This window comes from Durio zibethinus, chromosome 3 (assembly GCF_047325235.1).
Source record: "Durio zibethinus cultivar Kanyao isolate XHJ-2024 chromosome 3, ASM4732523v1, whole genome shotgun sequence".
NCBI classification, from domain to species: domain Eukaryota; kingdom Viridiplantae; phylum Streptophyta; class Magnoliopsida; order Malvales; family Malvaceae; genus Durio; species Durio zibethinus.
This window is the reverse complement of record NC_143164.1, coordinates 6293049-6313769: the sequence shown is the minus strand read 5'-3', so window position 1 is coordinate 6313769 and position 20721 is coordinate 6293049. Positions and strand designations below refer to the sequence as shown.

General features: G+C 30.5%; 1 protein-coding gene and 1 pseudogene across 4 annotated transcripts; one reads left to right on the top strand and one right to left on the bottom strand.

Moving 5' to 3' along the window:
* The first annotated feature begins 2686 nt into the window (after positions 1 to 2686).
* Positions 2687 to 4651, top strand: LOC111293640 (ethylene-responsive transcription factor RAP2-4 pseudogene; annotated as a pseudogene). Its single transcript, XR_016340882.1, has one exon. The product of XR_016340882.1 is annotated as an ethylene-responsive transcription factor RAP2-4 pseudogene (transcript).
* Positions 4652 to 6334: 1683 nt separating this feature from the next.
* Positions 6335 to 12790, bottom strand: LOC111293583 (uncharacterized). 3 transcript variants are annotated; one of them, XR_016340881.1, is made up of 13 exons: positions 12376 to 12790; positions 11384 to 11457; positions 10971 to 11054; positions 10643 to 10723; positions 10410 to 10490; positions 9907 to 9999; positions 9035 to 9214; positions 8866 to 8933; positions 8705 to 8756; positions 7898 to 7970; positions 7718 to 7810; positions 7393 to 7459; positions 6335 to 6791 (listed from the first exon to the last, which is right to left on the bottom strand). XR_016340881.1 is itself a non-coding variant. In XM_089758303.1 (13 exons), exons 1-13 carry the CDS (start codon positions 12515 to 12517, stop codon positions 6700 to 6702), a joined length of 1221 nt encoding a protein of 406 aa, XP_089614429.1. In that variant the 5' UTR covers positions 12518 to 12790; the 3' UTR covers positions 6335 to 6699. The 3 variants fall into 3 exon arrangements, 2 of the variants coding, with proteins under 2 accessions (XP_089614429.1, XP_089614427.1); XM_089758303.1 differs by having other exon boundaries at positions 7898 to 7951; positions 8705 to 8816; XM_089758301.1 differs by having other exon boundaries at positions 7898 to 7951.
* Positions 12791 to 20721: the final 7931 nt, after the last annotated feature.

Here is a 20721-nt window from a genome sequence, read left to right as displayed (position 1 = left end):
CAACTCAATTTACCCTCGGTCAAGTCTCAGAAAAAGATAATAAAAAATTTAAGCCCTTAAATTCTACCACGTTGGCAATTTCCATTTGACGATGCTCTTTTGACTTTTTCCAAGTGATGACATCAAGTGGACGGCCTCAACCGTTGGATATAAAATGATTACGTCAAGTTTTTAATTCTTAATCGACGGTTGTCAGTTTCTTCATTATCACGTTCCTATGTAAATTGTTTGGATCATAAATTTAATTAACTCATTAATTATCTTTTGGTACGTTTTTCAGTATCATCCAAATTATATTTCATTAGTAATAATAATTAGGGAAATGTTATTTTTTTAATTTACAAATATAAGAAAATATTAAATAATTAAACAAACAAAATAACCAACTAACAAAAATATAATTAAACAATTTTAACATAAATTTTAAATCAAATTCACATACCATTAGATTTGAATTTAAAACTTTAAAGTTTTAAGATATCTTCCTTGCTATTAAATTAAAACCTCATTGTATTATAAAAATATTATTAAGTATTTAAATAAGAGTTTATATTTGATTTATTATCAGTATATAAATTTTATACACTATCAATAAATCAAATGATAATGATTTATTAATGAATAAATATCAACATTTAAAATAAACATATAAAAATTAATATTATTTAAAAAACTTACTTATAAATAAAGTGTTATCATATAATTTATTTTATTAATAAATACCATCATTTAATTTATTGATTGTGTATAAAATATATACACAAATAATATATCAAATATAAATTTTTTAATTATATTAATTAACATCATATTTAAATAACGAAATATGTTATTAATGCATTTTTGTTGAATTTAGTGAAAGCAATGTATTAAATTCAAAAATTTTAAAATAATAATTTAATTATTCTCAACCAATTTCTTATAAATTCAGTAATTAAATCTTAATTATTATATTTGGAGCTTAGCTAATGAGTGTCATTTAATTAAAATATTATTTTTAAAAATGTATTTTTATTTAATACATTACTTTATAAAAATTCAATAAAAATAATGCATTTTTTCTTATATAACACCTTGACTAGCATATAGGAACACCGATGAGTCCAGTCCCCCCCCCCCCCCCCCCCCTTAAAGATTAAACATAAGATCGTGAAAAGTATGCTGGCGTTGAATTTGGGATATATACAATGAAGGGTAATTAATGATGGGATGCCCACTCCCTCCCCCTCTTTCAAATTGCTTTATTTTCTATCATAGTCATCTCCGTAGCCCAATATAAATATAAATATATATATGTATATATAGTTTTCAAATACCTTTTTCACTAAATTTTCAAATAATAATAATAATAATAATAATAATTTCATTAATTATTATTAAACTAAAATAAATTATCAACAAATGATTGTAAGAACTCTTAACATGCTTAAGAAATATTTTGATTTGATGTGTTGTTCTTATCAAATTTGATGTAGGAATAATATCACAAATGATTATAAATTATAATAAAATATTTCATTGTTATATGAATTTTAAACATTTTTAACGTAATATTTAAATTATAAATTTATTAATTAATATTATATTTTAAAAATTAATTATTAATTATATGCTATTCTTTGAAATTAATGATATTAAAAGTAAATATTGTAATAATTGATAGATTTATAATTTAAAAATTATATTAAAAATTTTTAAAATTTAAATATTATATTAAATAGTTATGATAATCCAATTTAATAATATATCACTATATCTCATAAACAATGATTTAAAATTACAAATAATGGTTTCTTAACCAATAATGTACTACTCGTTTTCCTTGGTATTTTCGTTAAAAGAACCACTTTTTTTTCTAACTAATATTTAAATATTTGATTATCTGTATTTTTATTAAAAAATAATTTTATGGCATAAAAAATATAAATTTTAAAAGTTAAAAATTTGGTATCATTGAAAAAAAAAAAAAAAAACTAGAAGTGATAAGTTCTTGAATTGGTCAAAACCCAAAATGGAAGCAAGTTGGTGTGCATTAATAACGTGACAACCATTTATCAACTGCCCTTTCCTTCAAGTACAAAAACCTTATCTTATGAATTAAAAAATCATACTGGTTTATTTTATTTTATATTTTATTTTGTTTTATGAGTTTTGCTAACTAATTTTTTTATCTTTAAAATATTTATTAAAATTATCATATTAAACAAATTATTATTTTTAATACATTAAAATTATCAATTGATACAATTAAAATAAAATTTTATTATAAATAGTGACTTAATTAATATAATAACCTTTTTTCTAATTTATTATTTTTATATATCAATTTTCTTTTCATTACAAAAAAAAAAAAAAAAAGTAGTGTGAACACAAGCAAGAATGGTCAACATACACTGGAGTCAATTAAATCCGTGTCCACCGACACCTGACGGTACTTGAGAAGACAGATGTCAGTAATAGAACACGGATTTACACGTGTCAGATATTAGTGGTAGAAGACCACTGATTGAATAGTCTTACGTCAGGAAACCAGAGCTGAGTACGGTGGAGGGGGACGTAAAAATTAAAAATAAACAAGAGACGTTAAAACGGAGTGTTAATCGTGATTAACAGCTGTAATTAAGAGAGTTAATTGAGGAGCTGAACTTCTATATATAAAGTGAAAGGAGCTGGCCACAATGAACAGAGTGAGGCTGAGAGTCAATTACACCAAAAACTAGTGAGAAAAAAAAAAGTGATTTTTTGTGAGATCTAAACACTTTTAGCGATTTTGGTTTTGTTCTTTAACATTCTTTCCCCTTTTTTCTGTTACACCCCGCTTCTCTGAATCCCTTTCTGTTAATCATCTGTCTTTGAGAAAAAAATCTGAATTTTGGGTTTGTTTTTCAGTACTTAACATTGGGTAGAAAGCAAACTTAGGCAAGGATTTCTTGAAAAGCCAGGTGTTTTCAGAATCGAGATCCAGGTTTTCTTCTGCAAGTTCCCATATTTGTTTTTCAAGATAAATTTTAGACCTTTTTCCAAATTTTTTTTTAGATAAAATCAGCTTGGAGGGTGATTTTTGGTCCCTCAAAAGTTTTATTTTTTAGGCTATCTTGGGTTTCAAGGAGTTATATTTTTTTAGAAAAAAAATCCTTAAATCTTTTTTTTTTTTTGTTCCGAAGCCTGTTCTTAAGTTTTGGTTAGAAACAGGTTACTTTTTTATTTTGAGTCTGTTGTTATCCAAGTCTCAATCTATTTTTGTTTTTAAGAGATGGCTTCTACAATGGATTTCCATAGTAGCAGAGGAGTTCAATCAGATCTGTATGGTGGAGAGTTGATGGAAGCACTTGAACCTTTTATGAAAAGTGTTTCATACTCTTCCTCTTCTTGCCCTTCCCCCTCTCCTTCTTACTCTTCTATCTCTTCTCCTTCCCCTTCTTATCTTTCTTCTACTTCTTACCTGTCTTCTGCTCAAATACAACCCAGTTTTTACCAAGATGGTTGTTACTCCACAACAATTGACCAATTTTCAGGTCTCCAACAGCAGCAACAACCTCAACCTGGTTCAAAAATTGGGCTAAACAACTTAACCCAAGCTCAGATCCACCAGATCCAGGCTCAATTCCCGCTCCAAGACAACCTACCAAGCTACCTTTATCAAAACTGCCAACCCAACAGCAACAGCAACCATATGCTCAGCTTTCTTAGCCCCAAACCCGTACCAATGAAGCAGATGGGTTCACCTCCAAAACCCATCAAGCTTTACAGAGGAGTTAGGCAACGTCACTGGGGAAAATGGGTTGCTGAGATCAGGCTACCTAAAAACCGGACACGTCTTTGGTTAGGCACTTTTGACACAGCTGAGGAAGCAGCCTTGGCTTATGATAAAGCAGCCTATAAACTTAGAGGTGACTTTGCGAGACTCAACTTCCCTAACCTTCGCCACCAAGGTTCCCACATCGGAGGCGATTTTGGTGAATACAAGCCTTTACATTCCTATGTTGATGCTAAGCTACAAGCCATTTGTGAAAGCTTGGAACTAAATCAAAAGCAAGGAAGGAAGAAAAAATCATCAAGGGAGACAGTTGAGAAGAAAAGCAACAACGAAGTTCACGTGCCTGAGCCTGAGCCTGAGCCTGAGGAAAAGACAGTGAAGGTGGAGAACTCATCGTTGTCTCCGGTTCTATCGGAGAGTGAGGGGTCAGCAGAATCTTCACCTTTGTCAGATCTTACATTCTCGGATTTCAACGAACAGCCATGGCCTGAAGTTGTTTCGTCTTCAGAAAATTTTATGTTGTCGAAATACCCTTCCGAGATTGATTGGGATTCTATTCTTAAAACGTAAGAAAAAAAACATGTTTCATTTGTTGTAACAGCACTTTTATGTTAGGTTCTTATCTTTTGTGTATTTATGTAAGCTCTCTGCAATGGAGTTTTTGGCAGTTGCAGTGGCGGGTTTTTTAGGTTATTATGAGTCTGTTAATAGGTAGGATTCTTAGTATTAGTTGTGTAAGTCTTATGTTTATAAGAATTTGAGATCTTCTCCATGGTGGCCAGCTCCTTTTTCTCTTTCTGGAACAAGGGAGAAATTTGTTAGTGTCCGTAGAAGTTTCATAACTTTTGTAATTGAATCTATTAATATTATTACTTATGGTCTTTTAATGTGTTACTATCATAGTCTTTTGCTCACTATATTTCTGATTTTTGACGTTTCATTATGGTAGTAGTACTTTTGGGTTGTGAATTGCTGACTTGAAGATGCAATTGATATAGGTTAAAACATTGAATGAAATTTGTTCCTATAAAAAAATAATAGAAATTGTGGAAGATTTGTTCTAGCTATTCATCAATCTGCTGCTTGAAAATTGAAAACAATTGAAGTCTGCTTAAAGGTCGTGAAGTGGTACACCACCAGATAATCCACACGCAGCATCGACTGGACTTCAGAACCGTCAGGATTCCTGTCGGCAACCAAATAACGTAGATTTTTTCAAAACATTTTTGTTGCTTCCACGAATTTGCCGTTTACAGACAAGTTACTGAACTGTGAATTTTAAAATATTTTATGCCTTGAAAAATGTTTCAATCCCAAAATTGGCTCTGAGGTCACGAGCTTGGCACAAGGGTTTTCTTGGTTTCTTCAAACCAGCTACTATTATACTAATATATATATATGAAGACAAAAACGTTAGTATTATATTTATGTCCTTTACTAAATATTTTACCCAAATTACGGTGAATCTTGCAGGGGAACTTGTTCCTCGGAGCAAAATCTAGTAGTATTCTAAAGCTTTATTCAATGAATCTGCCTGGGCTTGGATCACAAAATCGTAAGATTTTGTCCAACACAAACAACGGCTTTACTTTCAAGCAAAGCGTTTACCAACAGCCCCTTTCTTTTGATTGCATCCCGTCACGGTCATGGAGGCACGCGTGATCCTTTGCCTCACAATCACACATCCCACCACTTACATTTTCCATTTCTCTATGTTCTTTTTGAAAGATCAAACTATCATCCGTAAGTAAAAGCCTTCAATATAATCATGATTTAAATCGCACCTTTACTAACGAGAGACCTAAAAACTTTTTTTAAAGATTAATTAAAATATTATTTATAATAATATAATAGTTGATATATACTTAATGTATTAATTTTGTAACATTTTTACTTAATATTAATAATCTTAAAAAAATATTTTTAAGACAATCGTTAATGAAAATTTTAAATCAACTCCTTTAACTCAATTAATGCATGAAAAAAGATTCAAGTTGGATTAACTATTGAGATGGTTTTAGATTTGAAATGATAAATTTTTTTCCTTCTCTTCTTTGAGCAAATGAAGACATAAGTGACACATCCCATCTTCATATTCTGTTGTCTCTCTTCATGCTTTGTTCTTTATTTTCCCCTATTGACACCTTTGAATTCTTTTTCTTTTTAATTTGAGCAAATGGACGGGTATGAAAAAGGAATGAATTAAAGAAGGAAAATTTTCTCATCTCATTTGTGCTTCAAGAGATGAAAATACAAGTACAAAAAGTAAAATTGAAGGCAAAAATTGCTAGAAAGAAATCCCCCCATAAATCTGCCTTAGATGGTGTAGGAATGGATATCCATCCGCAACCCATCCGGACCGGAAGTCCTGTTTTAATCAATTTATAGGGCAAAATGCCATCCCCATAAATTACAAGTCATGATTCGTTAAGTAAAATTTGAAGTTGCAAAGCTTTGACCACCGTTTTATTTTGTATTTTCTTTTTATTATTTTAAGGCTTTGAGAAATTTGATAGCTTTGAACCAGCCTGAACCTTGAAGTTTTCTAGGAATCATATCAATCACGTGGAAACCCTCTTACCTTCAAACAGATTTTCATTGTGATACAGCTAACAGAAAAATAAAATGTATCCAATTCACGAAGATTCAAACATGTATCAATATCCAAACGCCTTTTTGCGGACTCGATGATTTTGGGGCCAAGTCGCAAAGACTACTCAAACTTGTAATAAGGCATCTTTTAAATGAACTATGAAATCAGTCTAATTCAACCATAGAATGTGTCAACAAAATTTCGGTCATGTTTACCAAGAAAGCTAATAGTTGAACAGGGGTAAGTGCGTTGCAGTGGTCTTCTCGTCTACTTGGTTTGATCTTCTCCAAGTACCTGTTACCGGAAGATGGTGAAACAGCAGCGATTTCATGCCAGCTCCATCAAATCATCAACTTAATTTACCAATTTCCATCTTCTTCTTGATAGCTTTTTGACCATGGTATATAAATGAGTCTAATATTCCCGAAACTGTGAAAACACCTGAATAAAAAAAATTGGAACAAATATTCAACAACTCTAATTCAATAATGTAATTGTTAAGTAATTTAAAACCTTCCATAAATCAGTTGACAAAGCCATATTGTTGGAATTAAAGCTTCCTCGACTTAAATTGAGAGGAGAAAATTGCTAGCATTTAATAAAGACAATGAAAAACTTGGAAAGACCATCTGTTTTGATACACAAAAATAAAATTTTCAAGCATAGTTTGCTCAGTCAGTTATTCAGAGATAATTGAGGAACTACCAAAAGTTCTACATGTGTGCCACCATACAGAACATAAATATGAACTTCAATTTTCATTTTTTTAAAATTGTAAGTTCAGAGGATGAGTGTTTAAACTTGTGACGTCATTTTTAGGTTTTAGAAGTCAGATATGGGAAGATATTGGGCTCTTGCCTCGTATGAAGTTGATCAAATAAATGAATGAGTTCATTAAGGAAAAAAAACTTACTATTCATTTGTCAAAGCAACAGAATACAAAAAAAAAATCTAAAATTAACATATCGTGCATGTCTTCTATTCTTAGTTTTAAATAGTGAGAACGAATAATTGGATTATGTCACGGGCAAAGGATCGTTACCTCCTACTATAGCACAAACATTTGTTAGAAAGTGCAAGAATGAGACATGCTGCTCTGTGAAAGTCACCTGAAAAATAAAGTTGAAAACAAGCTCAGAGAATTAGCAGGAATCAAATGAAACAACTAAAAACAGTCCAGACTTAGGCTAACATTTATTACACCTCTTCAAGAGATCTTAGATCTAAGGCTTGACCCCTTAGATTCCCTCATAAATATAAAAATAAAAAACTAAAAAGAACCTTGAAAGTGATGAGGCATCTCTAAGACATCAAAATGTTATAGCATAAAGATATTACATAAAAACAAAAGCAGAGAAAAAACCAACCTTGATAGGAGAAAGGTCATAAAAGAAGAAAACTCCTGGTAGGGACTGAAGATGGCCTATTTCTGCACCCTTAAAATGCTCCGTTACAGAAAACTGCCAAAAGCAATCTCTCATGCATTAATCATTTTGATTAAATGAAAGAAGAGATCAAATCAAATCTTTTGCAAGTTCTAGCCACACCTGATTTGACTGGATAGTGTGTCCACTCACATCTGTATACATGGTAGGTACCACCTACAAGACAGAATGTATACTGAAAATCCCTCAACCTAAGAGAACCTTTTCTTATTTAAAGCTCATTTAGAAACTTTATAAGCTACATGCATCAGAGACAAAAAGGAAGAACCCATGAACCTGAAGATATGACTTTGTGCCATCAATTCAGTGAGTTTACAAAATTAGTAAGAATCCCCGCAACTCAGTCTTCTAGAATGTGTCATTCTCTCTTGCTTTCATAGAGAAGATGGAAGACATGGTTTTTAGCTTATATTTGAAAAAAAATTCAACCATAGTAAATCGTATACTCGGTAGGGTCTCATTTTTATCTTTATTGATCTGTTTGCTAGTGCCTTTAGCATTTGAAAATGGAATTGTTTCTTCAATAAATTTGATAACATGCACTATGTTTAAAACGATTAGCTAATCAGGAAGACTTTTAATGCATTGTGCCATTTACGTTGCCATTATGGCAGTTCAACAAGGGGCAGTTACATACTAACCTTATCAAAATTGTCAAAGTTTCTATTGATAATAATTTTAGAACTTTGATATGATCTCATAACATTTATATACATAGTATTAAGAGTGGAAATGTCACATAATGCATACACTTATAGGCCAAAGCATTTAAAAAGGGTACTGAAAGGCAAATAGTCTAGATCCAGGAGTAATGTCCTGGCTTCTATTACCAGATAGATGTGATAACTAATAGGGATTGAACAATATGATAAAAAAAGAATTAAGTTGCATTCACTATAGAAAACTAACCTTGATAAAGTACTGGTACATTCCACTCGGTTGTTCTTGCGTCCAGTGAATGCTGAAATTTAGAACAAAAAAAAAAAAGAACAAAATACAAGAAAGATGTGCCAACATCCAGCTGGTGTACATGGCCAAAGTAAAACGATTAAGAAAAAGTTAGCAAGTACCCATCAAGAGGATTCACGACACCAGGGAAGTAATCTCCAAAAGCTAATCTATTGATCTTGTGACTTATCTATATCAAATATTCATGAGCATGATAAATATTAGAAAATCATTTTCAGGTAAGACATGCTAACATACACGAAGAAAGGACACAATAGGGCTACATCTTACATTAAAACTGTCCTTCTGAAATGCAAGCAAGTCATGTACATGAACATTTGATTGCTGAAAGCTTTTCCCAGGTGCAAAATGAAAATTCCCCGCCACCTTATTAACTTCTAAAAAGCCATATATATTACACCCCTCACCTTCTTCATCCTTAATCTTCTGAAGAAAACCCTCTCTCTTGCACTGAACAACAGAAAACAGCAGAAACAAGAAAGCATAAATCAAGGCATAAACCAGGGTCACATTAAGTGAAGGTCAAATGGAAAAAGACCAGAATTAAAGCGGGGAAAGACAAAATCTTTAGACCTGACCAGAAAGCAATAAAATACTAATACACTTAGACAAGTATAGTGTTGCTCGCTGGGATATTGACTCAGGCAAACTTGAGTATTTTTTGCATGTATCAATTATCAACAACTAAAAGTTTCAATTAGTATACAACAAAGACCATATTGGTAGTTGTACTGGTATAAGATAACAAATTAAGATTTATCTTAAGATTACTGAAAAATAATAACCTTTTTAATGCAACAAGAAGTGGGCATGGCAAAGTCCCATGTTGATTACCTAATTATTAGACAAATAACTATTCTCCTTGCCACCATGGCAGTCCAAACAGAGGCTCTGGGGGAGTTGGATCTGGAATTGGGTCAATACTCAATAGGCATTATTGGGAGGGGAAAATAGAGGTTTAGGTGTATGCTAAGTAGCATATGAAAACAAAAACGACGTAGTACAAGCATGACTACCAATATCAAAGATGATAAAGGCAAAATCAACATTTTCTATCTCAGCATATCTGTCTATGTCCGTCTCATTCCAATTGAAGTTCCTTCAAAAATCAGATAAGAGTTTAAGTTCTTAAGCAGACAGACCTGGTCAATCAAATCTGGATTTGACAAAGCCCAACCTTTCTTTCTGTATGCTTCACGAACATCCTCACAGGAGTTGCAACAATCATCATCAGCCTAAAAGATGGAAAGGGAAAAGAATGCTTAGGGAGGGAAAATTACATCATACCTGGAGCAAAAAAAAAGTACATTTTATAACCGATTGTTTTCAATGATTATTCACTACCTAAATATGGAACACATCAACATCCTCTTCAAGTCCAGAATAAAACTCAACCAAAACAAGAGAAATTGAGGAAATAGCCAAAAGAAAAAACACCAATGTCGAATAAATACTACATCAAATGTTTATATTATACTTAGGCAAAGATGACAAAATGACACTTATATTACGATTAAGAGGACAAGGCACTGGGACCTATAAAAACAAAATCAAAGATCCTTCATATTCAGGACAAACATGCACCCAGTGGATTGACATATATCACAATGAACTAGCAGACGGAAACCAGATAGATGACGCATACCACTTCTCCACCATAACATGAACCACAATATGTCTCATTGTGCTCGAGCCTGCCACCATGCCTCTGTAAAGGCTTTTCAATCTGTGTGAAGCAAAATAATTATGGGCAGAAAAAAGGCAAAGGCAAAGGAAAAAAAAAAAAGAAGCTGAATGTGTGGTTACTCAGATCCTTTATGTTAAGAAAAAAATTTTAACTGAGAAATCAACTTCAAACAATATTGCCATCTAGCTAACCTTGGGAGCACCAATTCCATCTGGTCTCGTTTCTATGACATTGCCATGTGCATCTAACCTTTTCTTGATTATGTCATGTTTCTGCAGGTTAGATAAAATAAATGTTTAAAAGCCACAGCTGGACAATTTTAGTAGCATGTGAAGAAATGAGTAAGTTTTGTTTGGATGCACATGCATGGCCATAAAGTTGTCTATATTGTATATGCAAGCTCATCTAAACACCCATGAAGAGAGAGAGAGTTGACTAGAAAATTCCCTTATGACACTTGATGGAGGGAAAAAACTCATTAATATAGAATAAAGAACCATGAATCCCTGCAATACATACCACATCAAGATGTTGCTCTCCACTTATGTCCATTGCATCAAGGCTGAGGATTGAGCATGCAAGAGCAGGAAATGTGACATCAAACTGCAATTTTAAATCCAAAAGGAACATAAAGAAATTAGGGGGGATAATTCCAAAGGACACTCATCTGTACAATGAATAAAACTGAAAAGAAACACTATAAATTTGTGATAAAATATCTATATTCCTTCTGATAATGCAGAATAATCTGATTCAAAATATATAAAAACAATTTACAAGTAAAACATGAAAAATGGCCACAGAAGAATCTTCAGGAAATCTTGCAAAGGGTAAGAAGAATCTTCAGAAAATTTTATGTCAAATTTAAGGCTACAGGGAAAATGCTGAAAGGGAAATCTTGAAGTTAAAGTGGGATTAGCAGATGACATTACATTGATGCGTAGGGTTTCCCCTCTTGAAGTGTCAACCACAAGCTTTGTTTCAGTCACAGCATGAAGATATAATCCTGCAACCAAGACCAGACACAGTTCATATACAAGAATATCATCCATCAATAAAATCTTAATAACCATAATCAATGAAACTTGAAACTAGCACAAGCATTGTGTTTGAGCAATGAAGGTGCAAGTGATTATTGACAAATACAATGTTCCTAGAATGAAGTCCAGAACACACCAAATTTTAAAAAAATTTCATTTGTTATCATTAAGATGCCTCATTTATGGTATTGCTCTACTTGACATGTCTGCAAATACAGAATATTAACCATAGAAAAGAGCCTGCAAAGAGTCTTCCACTGATTTCACAGAAAATGTGGGTGATAGGCACCTCCCTAGGCAATAACATGTGATCATTCTTTCCTGTCCAAACATTACCAAAAACATGATCAAGTGCAAATGACTTCATAGATGGATTATCAGTTGTTCCATCCGCAAACAAGAGGTCATGTTTACCAGCTCTTCCACCATACTACTCCAACAAGAATACATTGAACTACACATCTCTCCTTATTAATAAACAACCCCTTAAGCATTGTTCCTCATGGAAGTTCAGCATATTTAGTTTAAAATAAATGCATATCTATAAATGAAGTTCAGCTAGCATATGATTCCAGATGATTGCCATCATCGCAAGGACATTAGATTCCGATCAAATGAATTCTCAAACAGTCATAGAAAACTAGCCTTTAAGTAAAAGCATTAACAATTTCTCTAGGATAAATCACTACTAATTCATAATGTTTAAGTTGCTAAGCAATCAATTCCTTTTAACCTAACATCTCAATCAAATCACAGTTCACACCTAAAAATGCCATCATTTTACAAAATCAAAAAACAAAATTCAAATAACTCAATTCCAACACATAAAAAAAACTAAAAACAATCAGATCCAAATAATTGAGCAGAAAAAAAAAGAAACTTACGGAGCTCGGAGAAGAAGAGCAAAAACATAACAACGGAGGAGACGAGAGTGATAAGGCCACCGGAGAGTGTACGGCTGTAGAAATCCTCATTTATCTTCGGGTACGCATCTAAATTCCTTAGCTTATTCATTATTCCATCCATCAATTCTCCCTTTTTTTAATTTTCTTTTCTTTCTCCAATCGATTTATAAAACAATTCCTGATCTACTTAGCCGAAAATACAAATACAAAAAATCTAAAAAAATAAAAATAAAAATCTAATCCGACAAAATGATAAATATCCTTAAACTTAAACACCTCGTTGAAATATAGAAGATTATTTATTTTTTTGAGACGAGGAGTTGACGATTTTTCAGGAGAGAGGACCAAAGCCTATTCGGTCGTTGTTTTTTCTTTTCTCTGTCTTCGAAATGACAAAGAAGGCGTAGCCTAAATCTTTCCCCAGTATTTACGGTCAATGGATACGCTTTTGTTTAAATCTACCGTATTTGCAGTTTAGGGCTTTGCTTTTTCCTATTTTACCATCGATTCCCTAGACGTATTGGGTTATGGGCTTATGGCTATGGGGGATATTGGGCTATGTTTTTGCTTTGTTATTTCCGTTTTTACTGGATTTGTTAAATTTTTTAGATTTTTTTTTTTTTTACTTTTAAAGGTGTCCGTGTAATTTATTGATAAATAATTAAAATTTAATACATATTAGTTAACCCCAAATGCAATAATAATTATTATAATTATTATCTAGGATGGGACTTGGCAAAAAAAAATTAATATTTAGGATGAAAATTTTCTTGCACTTGTATATATACAACAATAATTTTAATACCATCCAAATCTCGAGCCTTTTGAAGGTTGACCTTAAGAGCTAGTAAAAACTATAATTAAAACAAAACAACAATTGAGAAAAATAAAAATATAGAAATTATCAAATATACTAAAAAAAAACATATATTGTACGTTGGAAAAAAAGGATTGAGAGTTGAGAAAAATATAACTTATCCTAATATTTGTGAAAAAAAAAATGATTGAATGTGTATTTCTCTTATTTGGTTGTAAAGTAGAAAAAGAAAATGGAATTATTATATTTTTTTATATTTGAAATTATTAAAAATTAAATTTTAAAAACTAAAAGTTTGTTATTCTACTAACATTTTATACAATTATAGACGGTTACCATGTACTTTTACAAAACGTTTTAATTTAATTTTTAAACAAACAAAACATGTTGTTAGCTAGAGAATAAAGACAAAAAAAAAAAAAAAGCACACACACACACACGTATACTCTTTTACATACACAGATGTCCATATGTACACAAGTTTGATTCCAAATAATTGCTGTAAGTTTTTAAATTATAAAAAGAAAACTTTTTAGGTGAAAATTTGAAGCCAATCTAACCCTTGCGACCTTGACAAACTAAGTTCATGACATGTAGAGCAATGGACTTTAGATTGGAGAACGTTGGATCTCTTAAACTCACGAAAATGCTTCCAAGAAAAAAAAAATTGGGCCAAAACACTCTTCCTTTTAGAAATTATTTTACTATATAAGTCCAACATGCATTAATCTCCATATTCCTTTTTCAAGCCCAAAAAGAGAAGAGGCAAAAAACAAAATTTCTATGCTTTAACAGAAACTTTCCAGGCAAAGTTTCTTTTATGTTTTTATTTTTTTTCCTGAATAAGCACGTGGAATTTGATGGCTAAACATATATCTGATTTCGGCTTCAGTTCGATCCATCAGTCTCAGTCACAAATGGTGCGTGAAGATCTAATCAAATCATGAGGCAAATTAATTTTTTGATTCAAATAAAAAATAATTATGTCGAATTGGCTTCTGTTCCTTCGGTTGGACCCGGAAGAATATTAGAGATGAGTGTTCAAATGAGAAATGATTGCGAGTTTGGGGCCTGTCACATTTTTTTTTCTCTAGTCACAACTTTTCAACACATCAATGCACATCATTTTGACTAGGACTTCTACTGCACAGTTTCCTAACATCAACTGTTTTTATTTGGAAAATTAGAAAAGAATTTTGAGAGCAAGAGGTTGGGTTTCTTCTACTTCCATCTCTATTGTTCTCTTAATATTATTTTTAAAATTATTATTGTTATTTAATTATCATAATAATAAGATTATTAAAATAATTTGATTATTAATATCTTAAACTATTATATTTGATATAATATTATAAATCACTAATAATATTAAATAATTATTTTTGATATTATATAAAAAAATAAATCATAGAATATAAAATATCTAAAATAATCTTACAAAAAAATAAAAAATGTAATACTTATTGAATCGATAATTATAAAATAATTAAATGTTATTTTATAAAATATTATAAAATATAAATCAATTTTGAAAAAAAATAATTTTTTAAAAAATTATTAAATAATTTCATTATTTTTATAATCAATAAATATTTATTCAATTGTAAAAGAAAACTTTTTTTTAAAATAAGTTATTAAAAAATAGATTTTTGAAAATTTTTACTAATTATCTTTCTAAGACAATATTAAATACATCTTTCATTAGGGTAAATTAATCGAAAAATAATATTAAAAATTACTTTTTTATGGTGATAAAAAATTTTTTATCTTTTAAGTTGAGAATCATATCATCTCTCAAATTCAAGGTAATGATCTTATCATCCTAGTGATTTAAGATCATTGTCACTAAAATTTTTAAATTACTACCAAATAAGGTGATGTGATTATTAAATACAGATCATTATAGTTTTTAAACAAATCATTCATATTAAACACTCTCTTAGCTTATACTTTTATTTTTAGAACTATTTGAAAGACGTACGTGTTCTATTCTCTTGTGTCAATATGATGTATTCATAATTTTATCAAACTTCAATTAATAAATAAGTGAAATTCTTTCCCTAGCTAACTCAACTAACATTTGTAGGCAAATTTAATAATAATAAAAAAAAACATTTGGAGGCAATTAGATGTTTGTTATTGCCAACATTTATGCTATAGAAAGGTTGCTCCAAGACTTCATTCACTTTTCATGTCCCAATTAAGATTAAAGATAAGATATGCAATCATTAAAAATGATGTGTTTATACTCACGAAATCTATATATTCAAGTAGAGAAAAAAAAAGTGGAGTCAAGATTACATGTCTTTGCAGTCCTAATGATGATGTTATTGATGATTTGTAGAATAACCCAAGGGTATTGGGGAGAAACATTATCAGATCATGTAAGAGATGCTTTGATATTGGTTAACCAATTTTTCTTTGGACCATCATTAATTCTTTGGTGCAAGAAGCACTAAAACAATAAGCTTGAGAGTTAAAAAAAAAATAAAATTGGGAACTTAGAAAGATCTAGAGGAAAAAGAGTGGGATCAATGAGTTACTTTTGCCAAAACATTCTCGAGATAACATAAATATATACCAATAATCATGTTTTGAAAGTGTTCCCATTCATCTAAGCACATTAAGCTTGATTTTCCTAAATTTAAAACTATGGAAAAGTGAGCTAATCCATCATTTTATAACATAGAAAAAAGCCTTAAGTTGGCATAAAGAGTCACCACAATCTCCATCCATTTTCTTAAGTTTAATCTTTGGTAATTCTCTCCTTAAAATCTAAGGCCTAATTTAGCATTTTTATTGTGGTTGGAAAAGCTTAATTTAAAAAAAAATATATTTGAAAAGTGCTATAAAAAATTATTGTGATAAACTATAATTTAAAATTTTTTTTAGTGTTTGACATTACTGAAAAAATTTACTCTGAAAATTTAAGATATCTAAAAAGGATATGATGTTGGACAAGAAAATATAAGTTATTTTTGTTAACAATAAATAATTGAGTGGGTATTTGATTATTTTATTTGCAAATAAAATATTCCAAATTGCAATTATATTTTTTAATTAACTTTCATGAGTGGTTCATTTTTAGTGATTAAAAAGTACTTTAACGCAAATTATAATATGTTTAGCATTGCTATTGCGTTCAAAACTGAGTTTTAAAACCAAACACAATACTAATTGAAGCCTTAAAAAAAAAAAAAACTCTCCTTTGCATATCGTAAAATGTTCTTAGGCACCTTAATTAATCTAACCCTAACCCTCTAGCTAGTAAAAACGCAACAGAATATTAATTGGGACTATGAATATGATTTTGAATCTGCCCTTCTAACATTCTTTTAATCTTGAAATATTTCAAGTGGAATTTTAATGAACCAAATGTTGTTCTATAACTACTTTTCACTTTTTCTTGCTGGATAATCTAAGATAAAGCACATTGTTTAAATGCTCAACATTCAAACACGCTTATATTAGTTTTTCTAACAATTTTTTTTTTTTTATAAAATAGTTGGGGTTTTTCAGGTTTGGTCTAATATTCCCTTGAGGTGATTTTAAAAGTGTATTGTCTCATATTAGTTTAATTTGATGCATTAAGATTATATTCTCAAAATATTCTTCATGAACTCAAATTAATTAAAAAAACTCATATCTTATCAATTGAACTAACATATGTGGATTATAATAGTATTAATTGTTTGCTCTTAAATCTTCAATCTTTTTTTTTCCCTTGGAAGGGTGAAAACTGGTCCATATCCAGACTGGCTCCCAAGCGTACAATGACAACTTTCCACTTTTTATCAACAACAGTAATTAGTTTTCTCAATGCATCCGCTCGAGCAAATAATTGAAGTCCGGAGAGGAAGAGAAGGGTGGACAATCCAAATTTTGCGAACGTGGTGATGGGGTTTGAGATTGGAGACCGAAGCCGATGTGGGGTGGGGCCGCGGTGGCTGGTGCTGGTGGGCTTTAGTGGGTTTAGCATTATGGACATTATTTGTGAGCCCCTGATGAATCATTGCAATGGTAAAATGACACGTCTAATCATGGAAAAGGGATTGTGGACCCCTTGTTGTAATGCAGCGTCTGGTTTTTCCCTATTCCACCCAGGGCCCATGTTTTTGTTACGAAAAGTGGTGAGATCTCTCAGTTCTGGCAGTTTTTTCAGTTTGTTCTTTACCCAATTTTGAATGCCCTTTGCAAGATTCTCCTTTCGATTTTGGGTCAATTTATTTCCTAGCAGGATGAACCTTTTTCTAGGAAACCAAACATTCAGTTTCAGCACCCTTCTCAAAAAGCTCTGAAAGGCCACTGGCATTTGTAGAACATTAAATTTATCAAAGAGAACTCTAATTATTTAGCTTTCTTTATGAATTTTACTCAAAATCCTGGTCAACCTTATCTAGGGCCTTTCTTTTTGTAAGATTGTAATTTTTTTTTCATATTTAACAATATTATATTCGAAATTAAGAAAAATGTGTAAATTCACTATTTTTAAAATTTTTTTCTTATCAAACAAAGAAATTGTTGAAAAAGTATTTTTTTTCTTTTTTTTGATAATAAAAAATAATTTTCCATTCGCACCTTTCCCTCCCTCTTTTTTCCTCCTGCCAAACATAATTTTAGAGTTTTTTTCTATTTAATAGTATTTGATCAATGGCTATATTGCTTAAGCTAGCATTGGACATGTATACATCTATAATTCATACCATATATTCTTATACTTCAAAAATCTCATATCTATATTAATATATTAAATTAATAGTTGAATTGATCAAAATCAATTTAAAAAAAATTATAAATTCACCGAAAAATTAAGTGAACTAATCATAATAAATACTTTTAAAGATCTTGCTAAGGAGTGTCTACCACTAGTTATGGTTAGTTAGAATATTATTTGTAGTAATATTTTACAATAACTGATAGTTAATATGATAATTACAATATATTAAAAAATATTTTGCTTAATATAATAATTTTAAAAATAATATTAAAATACTGTTAACAAAATTTATAATATAAACTATAAACTATCATATTGATCAGCTATATCTTTAATATTAAAAAAAAAAAAAAAACTAAAACCAGCATGCACGATAAATTTTCTTATATACGAACATATATATTTACATATGTAAAATTAATTATAAACTTATCTTCGGAACTTTTTTACTTTTTATGAACCTTCACCTTCTTGGAAAAAAAAAGAATGCCATAATTTCGGATTCTAATTGGTACATAAAAAATTGACGAGTCAACGAATTGATAGCACGAGCTAGTTTTAATACATAATATACTTTTAGTACAATTTGTCTTTTTTTTTATTTTAAAAATTAAAGATAGATAGGTTGTTCAGTTTCTTAAGTTAGGACAAGATATGTCATACCTGACAACTTAAAATAGATTATTACAAGTCGTGTATTTGAGATGACTTCAATAAACAGTTATCGATAAAATTTGAATCTAAAACCTCTTCTTCGAAAAAGATGAATTTTAACTAATTGAATCAACCACCGATAAATCATATCAAACACTTACTACTTGAGCACCACTAATTCTCTAAGATATTTTGCACGAAACTGATGCATCATATTCGAATTTGTGATGTATGACACAATTTGTAAGAAAATGATACATTTCTCTTTCTCTTTTTCATCCAAAATGAGGAAAATGATGCATCATATCAACATGTTCTCTCACGTCAAATTTTTACTAAAGTACTTTGCCACATTTCATATCAAACTTTTTATATCGCATGCCTAATGCCTTAATCATCGGCTCCAATTTAAGATTAAAGTAGCTATACCCCATGAAAGGATTTCCCTCTCAATGCCACGTTACTCTGCACTAGACTTAGCTATCTACTCCAATAAAAGCCCTTTATCCTCTCTCCTTCCTTTCTACGAGAAGATCATGATTGATGTGCATTTTTTTCACCTGAAACTCTAAGATTCTTTTATCTTTTCAGCATTTTGAGAAATTATTCCACAAATAATATTTGAAACCATAATTTTTAACGAGGTGAAAAGAGCAAGATACGGAGGTTATTTTTCCTGTTCTTTATGTCTTCTTACTCTCTCTAGATTTCTCACATTAATTTATTCCACTTTTCGTATTTATAAAAAAGCTTACCAAATCTAAGCGACTTCATCATGGATCAAGCAAAGACTAGGATCTGTAACTCGCAAGTTCGTCCAATTATCATAGTACCCGATAATGGATAATATAACTGGATTATGCGAACTGGCCGACGATTGTATTCATGGAAAACATGCATGTGATAGCCAAATTGCCCCAAGAGTTAAGTACGAGTTCGAGTTGGGGTAGTGGCATATTCTCTATCGTTACTCGGTGTAAAGAAATATAAATGAAAATGCAAAGTAAAATATACCGTTAATCTTGCTGTAGATTCGTTTGGGGAAAATATATACGATGCTTAGAACCATGATAATTTAGAGACTGTTTTGCTATGGCCCCTTGAACACCCATCGCTCATCACAGCAATTTGGCTCGTGGGAGATTTGCTAAATAAATAAATAAATAATATATATATATATATATATATATATTCAGCACACTCGATTTTGTTTTCGAATCAATAAAATTAAAATAAAGTTAAATTCAAAGTAGATACTAAATTGGCAAAGAAAAGGTTCCTAAATAACCAACTTCAACACAGATAATGTTCAATTAACTAAATCCACACTGCCATTGATCAGCATATTTAAGGCTTTATTGAGCGAAGATAATTAAAGAGAGAGGACAATATATATATATATATATATATATATATATATATATATATATTAGAAGGAGATCATACTAATTTTGTGTCCTTGAATTGGTAGGATTTAATCTTTTTGTACAACTAATTATAAAATTAATTAATAATTTTATTTCAAATCTAAGTAATTGGTATAATAATAAGTATATGCATGTATTTTTTATTTAAAGAATTGCTTAAAATATGTTTTTGATTTAATAAAATATATATTCATTCTTTGTGAACTTATTAGCATATGAAAATTTTTGTAAAGCAAATTACAAACTTTATATATAGAAAACAAATACATTTTTTTAAAAAGTTTTTCATATTTTTTAAACAAAAAATATCATAATTTACCATACTCCAATAAAAAAAATAATACTTAATAGTTTGAAAAAATAATTCAACTGAAAAGTGAGCTCTTAACAGTGGGCAACGTGGGGTTGAAACTGTTGAAGAGTTTGAGATCCATTCGCAAAAGGAAAGAATAAATTTATGTAGTCTTAGAAAAATAAAGTAAACAAAAGAATCCTGACCGTTCATTCCATACCAAACCTGATAGAAAAATTGTACCCGAACAGAATCAGCCGACTGATGAAAGGGGGAAAATCCGCCGGTCTTGACATCCAGGGCAGAAGATACACGTGGCTATTTTGTAGATCAAATTGTGGGGGGGCCCTACCGCCCGTGCCAAAAAAAGTCGACCGACCATCCAATCCAATCAGTTTCATAGAAATAAGCAAAAGAA